Source organism: Papaver somniferum, chromosome 5 (genome assembly GCF_003573695.1).
Source record: "Papaver somniferum cultivar HN1 chromosome 5, ASM357369v1, whole genome shotgun sequence".
NCBI lineage: Eukaryota > Viridiplantae > Streptophyta > Magnoliopsida > Ranunculales > Papaveraceae > Papaver > Papaver somniferum.
This window is the reverse complement of record NC_039362.1, coordinates 62,464,941-62,478,243: the sequence shown is the minus strand read 5'-3', so window position 1 is coordinate 62,478,243 and position 13,303 is coordinate 62,464,941. Positions and strand designations below refer to the sequence as shown.

At 36.7% G+C, this 13,303-nt stretch overlaps 2 protein-coding genes and 2 pseudogenes across 2 annotated transcripts; 2 read left to right on the top strand and 2 right to left on the bottom strand.

The window, feature by feature from the left end:
• Positions 1 to 12: 12 nt before the first annotated feature.
• Positions 13 to 120, bottom strand: LOC113285086 (annotated as a pseudogene).
• Positions 121 to 273: 153 nt separating this feature from the next.
• Positions 274 to 2,939, top strand: LOC113281713 (annotated as a pseudogene).
• A 780-nt stretch (positions 2,940 to 3,719) lies between these two features.
• LOC113279115 (Werner Syndrome-like exonuclease) lies at positions 3,720 to 4,226 on the top strand. Its single transcript, XM_026527823.1, has one exon. The coding sequence runs from the start codon at positions 3,720 to 3,722 to the stop codon at positions 4,224 to 4,226; it is 507 nt and encodes a 168-aa protein (XP_026383608.1).
• A 499-nt stretch (positions 4,227 to 4,725) lies between these two features.
• On the bottom strand, positions 4,726 to 7,041 carry LOC113281712. Its single transcript, XM_026530519.1, has 5 exons — positions 6,510 to 7,041; positions 5,981 to 6,080; positions 5,764 to 5,893; positions 5,189 to 5,284; positions 4,726 to 5,098 (listed from the first exon to the last, which is right to left on the bottom strand). The coding sequence occupies exons 1-5, from the start codon at positions 6,862 to 6,864 to the stop codon at positions 4,961 to 4,963; spliced, it is 819 nt and encodes a 272-aa protein (XP_026386304.1). The 5' UTR covers positions 6,865 to 7,041; the 3' UTR covers positions 4,726 to 4,960.
• Between the last annotated feature and the right edge of the window lie 6,262 nt (positions 7,042 to 13,303).

The window sequence follows — 13,303 nt, the reverse complement described above, 5'->3', positions numbered from 1 at the left end:
TTCTTCTTCTTTGCTTTTGGGGAGATCTTAGGCGAACACCCCTCCTTAGTGTGTAATGGAGGTCGCTAACCTAGGCCATGAACCTTCTTGATCATCGGTAGACCCCGTCCAGGTAAGTATACGTTTTTCGTAGTTTGCTCATGTAAAAAGAGTTCCCTCATGTAAAAAGAACTTCTCGAATCGGGCCCGGGCTCAAAGTTTAGCCTTCTCTGTCGACCAAAGAATAAAAGAAGACAAAACCTGGCATGTCTGTCACGTTTGTAGAACCCTCGTTGAAGTAACCTAGCAGAGAGGAATAGCATATTTACAGAAACAAGTTATTGGCGGGATGTTATTTACCCATCCAAATCCCAAACCCTTATTCATTTCCCCCAAATCTTCTTACTTTCTTAAATTAGATTTCTCTCATAAAATTTCTTCAAGTGTTAATTTAATTGGTTGATGGATGAGATGGAAGAAAGATCAGAAATAGTATTCTTTGATGTAGAAACAACAATTCCATTTAGAGCAGGTCAAGGTTTTGCATTATTAGAATTTGGTGCTATTTTAGTATGCCCCCAAAAACTAGTTGAGCTTGAAAATTATTCAACTCTTATTAAACCCAGTGATCTCTCTGCTGTTTCTGCTAATTCTGTTAAATGTAATGGTATTACTAGAGATGCTGTTTCTGTTGCCCCTACTTTTCTTGATGTTGCCGATCAAATTTATGACATCCTTCATGGTAAAGTTTTCATTTTATTTTTTTTGTTTGTTATCTTTTTAGGTGTATTATTAGTTTGTTGATTTTTATTTTGATTGTTATTTGATTTTGTAGGAAGGGTTTGGGCTGGTCATAATATCTTGAGGTTTGATTGTGCTCGAATCCGAGAAGCATTTGCGGGTATCGGTCGTTCACCACCGGAGCCGAAAGGAACAATTGATTCATTGGTGTTGTTAACCCAGAAATTTGGGAGGAGGGCTGGAAATATGAAGGTGAATTTTAACTGCTGCTTATTACATGTTCGTTTTATTTTCGATTAAAGTTCTTGCCTTTAGGGATTTGGAGTATTTGTTTGTGTTCTTAAAGAGGTGTTCAGTTATTGTTTGAAGTTTGAAAGGAAGAATGAGAATCAAGTTAGTTTTTAACATTTTGTATTTTTGGGTATGTGTTTTTTGAATGCAGATGGCTACCCTGGCGGCATATTTTGGGCTTGGACAACAAACACACAGGTAGCTGTTGTGATCTCTTATAGAAATGAGATTTAGGGTTGCTTTAAGTACATTGCCAATGTTCTAAATCAGCATTGAGCTCTTCCTTATTTTGCTATAGTGATTTGGTGCATGAACTATGCATTTTTAGGTTGTCAAGTGCACAAATTTAGTATGCTGAACATAGGTTTATTCTTAACCAACTATCAGTACTGCAAAGAAAGATACAAATGAAAAGCAAAAAGAAATCATGTTGTACAATGAGGCAACCATTGGAAATACGTTTGATTGATGTTGATGGTGACCACGGATATTGAAATTAGAAGCATTTTAGGTTTTAGTTTGTAATTAGAGGAATTTGCTACACCAAAATGCATGCTGAACTTTGTTGATGTATCAGGAGCTTGGATGATGTTCGCATGAACCTCGAGGTTCTTAAGTACTGCGCCACAGTCTTATTCCTGGTAATTTTTACTGGCTTTAGATTCTTTGCTAATTCTGTTTTGACAACTAGCTGTGCAGTTGTCTCTTTGGACATCTGGTTTCTGGTCCAGTACTGACTTATATAAATCTTATAGGAATCGAGTTTGCCGGATGTACTTGCAAATAGTTCTGTCTCTCCAAGTACAAGAAGCCGCAGTAATGGAAAAGCTTCTCCTGAAGGAAGAACCTTTAATACCAATAGCCTCTCGTCAGTTCTGGTGCCAATGAGTCATACATCCCCTTTGATTGGGAACATTCAGTCTGAGCCTCTCAATCTAGTTGAAAAAACTCAACCAACCCAGACCCCTTCAACATGAGCCTTCTTATTGATCAAGTCGTAGCGGCACCTCTACAACAGGATGCAGCTATGGTAGAAAAGTCTGACCTACCAGATCATAAGATGTTTTCTAATGGTATCCCGTCTGAGGGTTGTAGCGGCTATGCAGGGTTTTTAGAACCTGATGAGGTATCATTGGCTTTTATTAAGGCATCTTTTTACCAATTGTACCGAGGGACTCAAAAAATACAACTACTCCACAAAGACATTTTATTACAGCTTTGCTGTTCAAAGCTGAGAGTCCGATTTGGTATTAGTACAAAGTTCCTGGACAGCGCTGGTCGTCCGCGATTGAACATTGTCCTGGACAGTTCTCTTAGCCTATGTAAAGTTCTTGATGATTGTGACCATCATGCACAAAGGTTGTTTGTGGAATCGGGTAGCAACTCTGAATGGAGACCTGTTGTTATGAGAAAAAATAGCTTCATGAACTCGCCAACTGTCCGGCTTCAGTAAGTTTTTACATTTATGAGCTTGTTTTATTCTGTTTCATGCACTTATTTGATTGTTCTGAATTGCATTTGTTGTTTTCTTTGTGCCTACAGCATACCAACAGTAACAAATGGGGATATTGCCATTTACGCCACTGAGATATACCACAAAGAAACTGCTGAAAACCCTCAGAGAATTGTGTTTAGCAAATTTGATGCAACAGAGTTAGACTCTTTATTTACTCCAGGAACATTTGTTGATGCATTCTTCTCTTTGGATGTATATGATTATCAGCAGTCTGCAGGTATTCGTCTAGTGGCGAAAAAATTGATCATCCACTCTAGTTGTTGTACCTTGTAAATAAAAGAAAAGCTTCACTGAGAAAACAGCTCAACTTGTTAATTGGATGTTGGCCAGGTTTCTCTTATTCTTCTGCATCTTTTCTTCGCTATTTCATTTCTGTCAATTGATGTTGGTCAATATATAATATTCGCTATCATGTTTTGCTGCTTGTGTTTTTTATTGCATGATTCTTTGGATGGTGCATCTCTTATGTTTAGCCCCTCTAGCAGTTAGATGTGAGACTTAGGGATCACTGTTTATACTTTTGAATGGTCTAATCCAGGTGTACACGAGACAAATTTTATTATTTTCCCTCAGTTTTATTAGCCTAAATGAATTGCAATTTAAGTTTTGAAGCCCCGTCACGAGAGACTGAAGGGTTAATATTTGATTTGGTTATTGGAACTAGTACCATGTTCCACTTCCAAATCAGGCCGTTTTAATCAACTGGACCAGATTTGGTTTACTAAGTGCTGTTTGAGACCTCAATTTGTTAACACCCCGGCTGAGCCGGTTAGGATATCAATTCCCACAACTTGTATTGATTAATTTCGGAATTTCCTATTATCCTCTTCTTCTTCTTCTTCGGTTTTTCCTTTTTCTGGGGGAGTCTGTAAATAATTACCTTTCCTTATTCCGGGTTGTATTGGTTTCCTTGGTTAAACTTGAAACTAAAGTTTGCACTAGACTCGGCTATAAATACAAAGATGATTTTTAAAGGTTGAATGTGTATTCTTCTCGTAGTCATTCATTCCTTTGTTCTCTGGCTTAAAGTAGTTTCTTTCACAATTCGATCAAGGCATTAGTTCACCAGCCAATAACCCCATTTGTTACTTCGAGATACAACAAGAGTAATACTGCCAGTAGCAGTAGCAGCAATGGTGTCAATACAAGTATTAGAGAGCTTGATGTTTCTCAAACCACACATCATACGTACATGGTCAGTTTTTACAACAATCGAATCTATACAGTCGTAACCCAGACTGCTTCCATCGTCGACGAATGGATATCGAAAATCTACTATGACTTCCATGATAAACTTAATAATTTGGTTGTGGGTCTGGATTGCGAGTGGAGGGTAAACTTTGAGAAAGGTGGTACTCGAAACAAGATAGCTGTATTACAACTTTGCGTTGGTCACCAATGTCTTATATTCCAGTTCGCATGTCGTGATTACATTCCTGCGTCACTTCACGAGTTTCTTAAAAATGAGAAATTCATATTTGTTGGAGTTGGAGTTGCTGAAGATGGCGATAAACTTTTTGAAGATTATGGATTGTCAGTTGCAAGAACAATTGATCTTCGAACATTGGCGGCAGAAAAACTGGATTTTGAAGAACTTGAGGGGACCGGTTTGAAGGGTTTGGCATTTACGGTTCTAAGGCGAGATCTACCAAAGCCGAACAATGTTACATTAAGTAGATGGGATGCGAGTTTATATTAACATAAAGACAGATACAATATGCATGCTTAGATGCTTTTGTTTCGTTCAAGTTGGGTATTGTCTTGATGCGTGGGTTTAAGGGAAATCTCTACCACTTGTTTTCGTATCGTAGGAACCAGAGGGATGATATAGATTAGCTAGAAGGATTTTTGATCAGCTGAAGTTTGATAAACAAAGTTGTAATCACCTATTTTGATTTTCTATGAATTTGTTATTTTAATTTTTCTTTTTCTACTTCTTTTTTGTTGATTAAATTTCTCTCTCAGTAATGCTAGCTCAGTTGAAAATAACCAAATCATTGCTTTCGGCAAGCTTTGTTCTTCTTTATACTCTTTTCCGGCTAAAAATAGCACATCTATACTTCCGAATTTACAGGCTAAACTCAGACCACAACAAAAAAAAAACAGCATAAAACAATTGGAGATGCAGGGTATGCCCTGTATGGCCGCACATCCTGCATGCAAGAGTGTTCTGACATGTGAGCTACATAATCCTTCTGATCTGCTATGCACCAGTCTTAATTATGGTAAGAATACCAATTTATTAACAGTACAAATGAAAAGGCAGGGAGCCTTGTTATATTAACAGACAAGAGAATGGATACATTTTATACAGTACATTTTCATCAGAGTGGGAAGTAATTTCTTTAATCAGCTTTATGATAGCAGATCTGCAGTGGAGTTACTATATACATAAACAATATACACATTATACAGTTATGCTGTGATCTGTGATCATATCAAGTCCTCTTGATCTTCAAGGGATCGTTTCTTGGCCTTTAAATTGAGTTGAAGGCTCTCTGGTAATGGAGGTGTTCTTCCACGGTGAAAAAGGACTGCAAGGGCTCTCATCTTTTGGCAAATATCAAACACCTGCAGCCACAAAAAAGATGAAGCTGCAATCAGGCATATCCAGAGAGCGAATCAAGTTGGAATCCTTCCAAGAGTTTCTATGACTATTACCGAGGATGCATCAATCTCTACAACATCTTCACATCCTTGGCCTCCGCCTTGTAGTAAGTCACAGTACTTTGCAGCATCATTCTCATCTTCAAACACCTGTAGCAACAGATACTTTAGTGAAGAAGAACGAACTGTATAAGAGTCCAAAGGAACAGGAAGGGCTCATAAAGTGGGCATTAGCAATCAAGAAATTCCAGCCTAACAATCCATATGATCTTTGATATAAGAGAAAAATGTTCCAGCAACCATTCCAAATTCAGATACCTCTTTATCTGAATTTGCCACACCCTAATTAGTACATGCTGGGCAAAAGCAGAAGTTTTTCAAGTTTCTCTTTATCTGAGTTGCCATCTGAACTGACCAACTTGAGGATTTGGTAGAAGTATTAACTAACTACTGTATTTAGGATGTCACAACCTTTTACAAAGATATACCGACAGAAGTATTAAATTAGTGGACGATCATAACTAATTAATAAGCAGAATACATAAGATAGCAGATCCTAGTCACGTTGGACACAGTGCATGTAAACAGCAAGCATAATCAGATAAAATTAATCAGCTAATTTAACTTACAAGTACTCCTTCCCGAACATCCTCAACTACCATGCGGAAATTTGTGCCATTTCTTGACTGCTTTGTCTTATTTTCAGTTCGACTCTTCCCTTGTTTGGAGAACAATAACCCAAGCTCCTTTTCAACTTCGCTGGGAACATAAACATATATTAGTTGCGCCAATGAGAAGTTTGGTTACTGTAAAGGTGAAAATCAAATTACAAATAAAATATCAAACCTGCGATTTGTTCGAGTTTTCATTGTACACAACTGGTTCTCCCTCTGAGTAAGTACATAAACAGGTTTCGAAGCTCCTCGCCATGGGTTTGCCTCTAATACTGAGGAATGAGAAGAACGTGAGCAGATATATAAGCAATTCTGTTAAAGGATACAGCACTTCTCCTCCATACACATTAGAATATCAATACTTTCGTGCATTCAAACACAAGAAGATTAAGCATACACTGTCAAATCCCCAATCAGGGTACTGTAGAGCAAAGGACTAAATGAGAAAAAATTCAGTATAACAATGAGAAAAAGTATGTTCAGCTTCTGAAACCAAGATAATTGCAATCCTAGTACCAAATTTAAGATAGTCGATCAACAATTTGAATCTAATAGCCCCACTTCTCCTACACAAGTAGTAACAATTCCCAAACCCTAAATTGGAGTAAAAAATAAATCAATTTAAAACCAGCTATGACCAAAATTGACCTAATTTCAGTAACAACCATCAAAATTCCCTAAAATCAAGAGAGAGATAATACCATCATAACTGCTGGTATCAAAGGTTTGATGAAGACGTCTCCGCATATCATAAGCACGGGAAGAAACCTGCTTTACAAATTCATCAGAAGTACTTGGGATACTTCCATCCAAATGAAGTGCCGTCTCCAGGTCTTCTTCTTCTTCTTTTTCTTCAGATCCTCCACCACTGTTATTATTACCAGATACCGCAAATGAACAAGTATCTCTGGTTCTTCTGGTAGTGAAAAAGTTGGTGTTTTTTCTCGGAAAAGATAATGAGTGAAAGATTCTGGTCTGCCGTTGTCGTTGGAAATGGAATAGTGGATTCTTCGGTTGAATCACGATTGATGTAGAAACGGGCGATAGAGATTCCATATCAGCGTTTCTTTTAATGATTTTGCAATAGACTGATTTCAACAGAGAGACAAAAACAGAGACTGTATACTGAAGTTTAATGATTGATTGAACTACTTCTTCCAATTTGTAAGGAAAGAAGAAGAAGAAGAAGAAGCAGCAGCAGTAGCCGTGCAAGGAAGAAGAAAAAACCAAGTACTGTTTGATTTTTCTAGTGTTATATGGGTCCAACCCACGAGAATTCTACTCTTTGTTAATGGCCAAAAGTACATAATTAATCTAATTAAAGTTAATTAATTAAATAAACTATTTAAAATTAGTAATCAGAATAATGATTTGATAGACATTGTTCGACAAATCAAATAAAAAATTAGCACAAAATACATTTTCAAAATCTGGTTAAATCGGGGCCTATAGCATTTAATTTAACCCTTCACACCACTCCTTATCAAAATATGTCATTAGAAATAACCTTCACACCACTTCTTATCAAAATAATTACTCAAGTACCTATTTTAATCCTGATTAATTAGTATTAATTAATCATATTAGGGCTTAATTATGTTTTGGATGTGAGATTAACTAATGTTAGAAAGTGCTTCATAACATCAAACATTTAGATTTTTTTTCGTAAGCAGTACTCATAATCGGTTTACGTTCATGCACTTGTAAACCGATTCTGGATTGGTGTTCCAAATTAACAGAGGACATCTATAATCCATTAATGTTGCCACATGTGTAGTCCGATTTTAATAATCGGATTTTACATATTACATATATAAACCGATTGTTTCCTTTAATACGATTTTTTTTCATTCATTCCATTATTATTGCAGGATGAATTTAGCACATGCATCAAGCCTTTAAACCCCTAGGCGATCCTAGTGGACGAATTATAGTCTCGTGAGGGTTTACATAGAGGTCTACCCACAAAACCTATACAAAAACTTCTAAAACCATCAATCTTCCTCCGAAGACGATACACGATCCATGAAGTCCGGGAGATCCTCCGGGATTTTTTATACCAAGAAGTGATAGCTTGCATCGAATGCGAATGCTTCCCCCTTTTCCTCCAAATAGCGCTTTTTCACGACTTCGTGCTACAAAAACACAAAAACAAACTTACATTTGTTAGTGGTGTTTCATTGAAAGATAAAATAACGTGGGTTACGTAAAACAAACCAAAAAAATACTTACAAATTGTTCAATGGACAAGTTGAAGGGGAGAGTGTTAAAAATCCGAGGTTGGATAGCTAAATAAGCAAGTATCGCATTTTCGATGACTAGGTGCCTATCATGGACTTGTTGAACACTTCTTCCATTAGGATTTCCAAATTCTTGGCTAAATTTGTTGTGTACCCTAACCCAAAAGGTTGCGGAGTCCACCTGATAAAGCGAGGGTCTAACAACACCTCCCAATATTTCGCTTAGCAATCTGTATGGACTAACTCCGAAATACTTTGCTAGAGAATCAACTAGACAGCCAGACTCAATCTAGATAAAAGTATCTCAAGGAGTTAATATCTCTCTCTTGATTTGATTTTTACTCAAGCTAAAAACAATAGCGAGTCTTTATCAAATACAAGGAATAACTTGGACGGTACCAAAGACCAATGTCCAAGGATCAATCAATATCAATCAACAACCAAAGGTTGGATTTCCAATTGATGATCATGAACGCACAACCTGTATTATTTCAATTATATAAAATATAATGCGGAAAAGAAATAACACAGACACCAGAAGTTTTGTTAACGAGGAAACCGCAAATGCAGAAAAACCGCGTGACCTAGTCCAGATTGAATACACACTGTATTAAGCCGCTACAGACACTAGCCTACTCCAAGCTAACTTCGGACTGGACTATAGTTGAACCCCAATCAGTCTCCCACCGATCCAAGGTACAATTGTACTCCTACACCTCTGATCCCAGCAGGATACTGCGCACTTGATTCCCTTAGCTGATCTCACCCACAACCAAGAGTTGCTGCAACCAAAAATCGCATACTTGATAATAAACAAATTTGTCTCACACAAAAAGTCTATTAAAGGATAAATCTATCTCCCACAGATAAACCTTAGGTTTTGTTCCGTCTTAAGATATGAAATCAAGGTGAACGGGAAACAATTGATAATCCGGTCTATATTCCCGAAGAACAGCCTAGATTAATAAATCACCTCTCTACAATCCTTCCTGACTACACAGGCGGTTTGTCGAGGAATCACAAACAGTGAGACGAAGATGTTTGTGACTTCTTTATCTTGCCTATCGGAGAACTCTCACGATCTCAAGCCAATAAAAGATTGTACTTGTACGATAGAAGATGCAAGATCAGATCACACAACTACGATAAAAGTAGTATCGGTCTGGCTTCACAATCCCAATGAAGTCTTTAAGTCGTTAACCTGGTTTTAGAGAAGAAAACCAAAGGTTAAAGGAGAATCGACTCTAGCGACGCACTAGTATCACACAGACGTGTGGGGATTAGTTTTGCACTATGCTAGATGTCTCCTTTATATAGCCTTAAAATCAGGGTTTTTCCTTAGTTACAAAGCAATCCATATTCACCGTTAGATGAAAACCTGGTTTAGATTCAAGCTAATATTTATCAACCGTTAGATCGAAAACTTAGCTAGTCACACACACTTGGGTAGACGTTTACTGGGTTTGTGAAAACCATGCCCAAACGTGTACGTGTATGTTGGTTCAACATAGTAACCCAAAAGGTTAACCATATGAGCATTTCATATTAACCTTGTTCTTCTTCACCATAACTAGTTCAATTGACTCAAATGAACTAGTTAAAGAGTTGTTCAATTGCTATGAGATCTTATCTAACTACATAAGACACAATTAAAACAAAGATGATTCGATTCGATTGAATCGACTCATGAACTTTATAGCCACGGTTTGCGTAGAGCATTCCTTAGTAATTTAAGTTTCATTTTCAGAGCACATCTTTAGATCATAACCATTTAAGCTCACAAACAAGTTCGCGGACTTAAGACAACCGGTGGAGTTTTCCAAACTCATCAGAAAATCTCGGCAAGGAGACTTTCGCCAGTTCGCGGACTGAGTCGAGAACTTCCGTCAGTTCTCGGACTGGGTTCGCGGACTTGGCAAAGCCAATTCCTCCGGTTTCTCTCAATCAAAAAAGTTTGAAAACTTCGGATTAAGGAATACATGGTTATGTAATCTAAACTCTCATTCCAATCATTAAGACATTCTCAGAGGACGTTATATAGCCGTTATTCACAGACAGTTTCGTGTCAGAGCAATTCTCAAAGTAATTGAAATTTTTCATGACTTTCGTCACTAGGTGAAGATAAATTTGATCAAAGCGAAACGTTTTACCAACACATGATTTCGAGGTATAGATAGGAGAGATATACTCGGCTCGAAATATCAAATGTGTATGATCCAGTCTATATAGCATACGACTTTTGTCTCATAAGAAGTAGGAGATAGAAGAGATAAACTTTTGAGTGATAGATAAGTTCAAGTCTCCACATACCTTTTTGTTGATGAAGTTCCACGGTTCCTTGAGTAGATCTTCGTCGTTGTATGATGAATCGCCATGAAGTCCTTGAGCTCAACTACACTTTTCTATCCTAGTCCGAGACTTAGCTATGTAGGCTAGAAATCAAGACTCGCAGTTTTGATCACTAACATTGACAAACATGCTTGAGATAGCAACACATGCGAGGTCGACCGAGCTATGATCTAACAATCTCCCCCTTTGTCAATTTTACTGACAAAACTATTAATACATATGGAATACAAAAAAGATAAACTTTAGTGGCTCCTATTCCATAGTCTAATCTTCAACGTTCCCTGAAATCTTCGTCCTTCCAAGTACTCCAATGATCCCAAAGGTTGTAAGTTTAGCATCACCGTTGTTGAAGATCCGTAGTTATAACAATGAGAGAAATCAAGTTTCTCGATCTATATTATACAGTGTCATAGTATTATTATGTAACATCAAAGTCCAATTGTATCACGACTTTAACAATAATACTACGGTGATATGTATCACTCCCCCTTAGTCAATACTCCATCTCGATCATGGAAACCACTCCCCCTTACACAATGATCCGAAAACCATATGTATTTGTAGTGTGAACTACAATATTTCTCCCCCTTTTTGTCAATAAAATTGGCAAAGGTACAAGAAAAGGATCATAATGAAATTCCCACAAGAGACATTTCATAGACTAAAAGAAAAATACATACCAACTTAATTTAGATGCAATCATAAAGCCGAAACTAAATGCATTCATCAAGGAGTTTTAAAATACAAGATAACCCCTATAAAATTCCACATCCGCACACCCCGCAAGATATTACCATTAAGCACAAGTTCAAAAGAACTCTCCCCCATTTGATGTCATTCCCGAAAGAACAACAAGAGCGACCTTAATTTCGAAAGAAAAGAAGGATCTTTTAATTGGACACCAAAAAACATAGAAATGATTTTCTATATCCAAAACTCAACCAAATTAATCACAAGAAAACCCATGATTAATTTAATTGGAATACGCAACTAAATCAAACCACAAAAGTGATCAATTTAATTGAGGGTGCTCAACATAAGTAAACTTACGGAGCTACGACTAAAGTAATCATACGGAGATGACTAACTTAATCGTTCACATACTCAAAATAAGGAAAACCTTACGGAATATACGCCTACACTAACCAATATAACATGATTTGTATAGCCGTTCATATACTCAACACAAGAACTTGTGGAATATATGAAAACTCAACTAGACTAATTACAAGAGAACTTATAATTAATCTAATTGGAATACACAACCAAACTAATCACAAAAGTAATCAATTTAATTGTCAAAGGATTTTCTCGACAAAAGAAGACTTTCGGAGAAAACAACTAAATAACCGAACAAGATGATTAATTTAGTTCAAGAATGCTCAACATATAGCATCTTATGGAACAACCAACAAAGCCAATAAAAATAATCGACTTAGTTGTATCGTGCTCAACATAAGACACACAATGGAGCCTTCACGGTAAAACATAACAAAATGGATCAATGAAGATCAATACCTTGGATAACATACAAGGATCTATTCTATTTTCAATCATAACGACATAATAGACTTTATCCTTGTCAAACAAAATATTTTATCCTATTTTCCATCAAATACATGATTGCATAGGCATAACTTTTGTATTTGTCAAAAGTCCATTCGTCCTTTCATCAATACGAATACCAATTCATGAACGACTTTACTTTTGACATCATATGGGAACTTCAAGTTCACGGACGCAAACAATACATATCCCATAATCAAATTGCAATATCAAAAAATCATAACGATCAATACTGCAATAACATTATCCTCCAAATATTTTTAGAATTTAATACCAATAAACCTAAAAAAATAACATAAGAAGATGAAAACAAAAATAGCTATGTGTAGTCACAATCATCGCTATTGAAAGCACTAGTTATTCTTCCGACTAAACCAAAAAGAAGACATACTAGGCAACAATTCCTTTGAGAAATTCTTTATCATTCCCGAACTCCTTGTTATCGACAACCATCGGGACATAAGGTTCACGGAGATAAGTGTCAATACCCACGAACTGTCTTGGCTGAAGAGGTTGAATTAGGGTCCTCTGAATTTCCAAATATTTAGACACGAACGTCTTTATTTCATAAATCTCTCTTCTTATTTTCTTTAACTCATCAAAAACATCGGAAAACTTCTGAGAGTTGGAAGGAACATCCCTGGGTTTTCTTGTATTCCTTCTTTTTCTTTTCAGGGACTTAGAGACAGGAGATTTTTCTTTATCCTTGATTGAAGACTTAACAATCATGTTGACATCCTTTCCATCTGACGACATAGTGCTTTGAGAACAGTTATAAACAACTGGATTTGTGTGATTGAATCACTTAACTCAACAAGCAGTCTTATATAGGATGTCAAGAGGAAAAAGGAATGTAGGGTTCGAAACCTATTGACAGGTTCGTATACGCCCAACTCTAAAACCCTATAAAGAGTAGAATTTTCGATAATAACCCTTTCTTTTATTTGATAGACAAACAATAACAAAACTAAGAAAAGAAGAAAAAACTCTTCTGAAGCCTGGATCAACACTCAATCTTGTCTCTTTTCGAACAGGCACATGAGACAAGATTTTCCCAACAACACAATCAAGTTTTGTTGCGATGAACAACGATTTGTCCATCTTTTTCTTCATGGGAGGAATCCTCTGATCTTTGTCTATCAAAACGATTTGACCATATTTTCTTTTCAAATGGTCTTATTCTATCCTTGGAAACCAACTTCTTAGACGAAGATAAGATCCTACATACCTCGGGGGTCTTCTGAGCAAGTTTCAGCTTCCTTGCTAAACAATCTGCTCTTCGTTGAAGTTTGCTGGCGTGCTTTATTTGGTGCTTGTATTTGTAACACCTTGATAGTTCG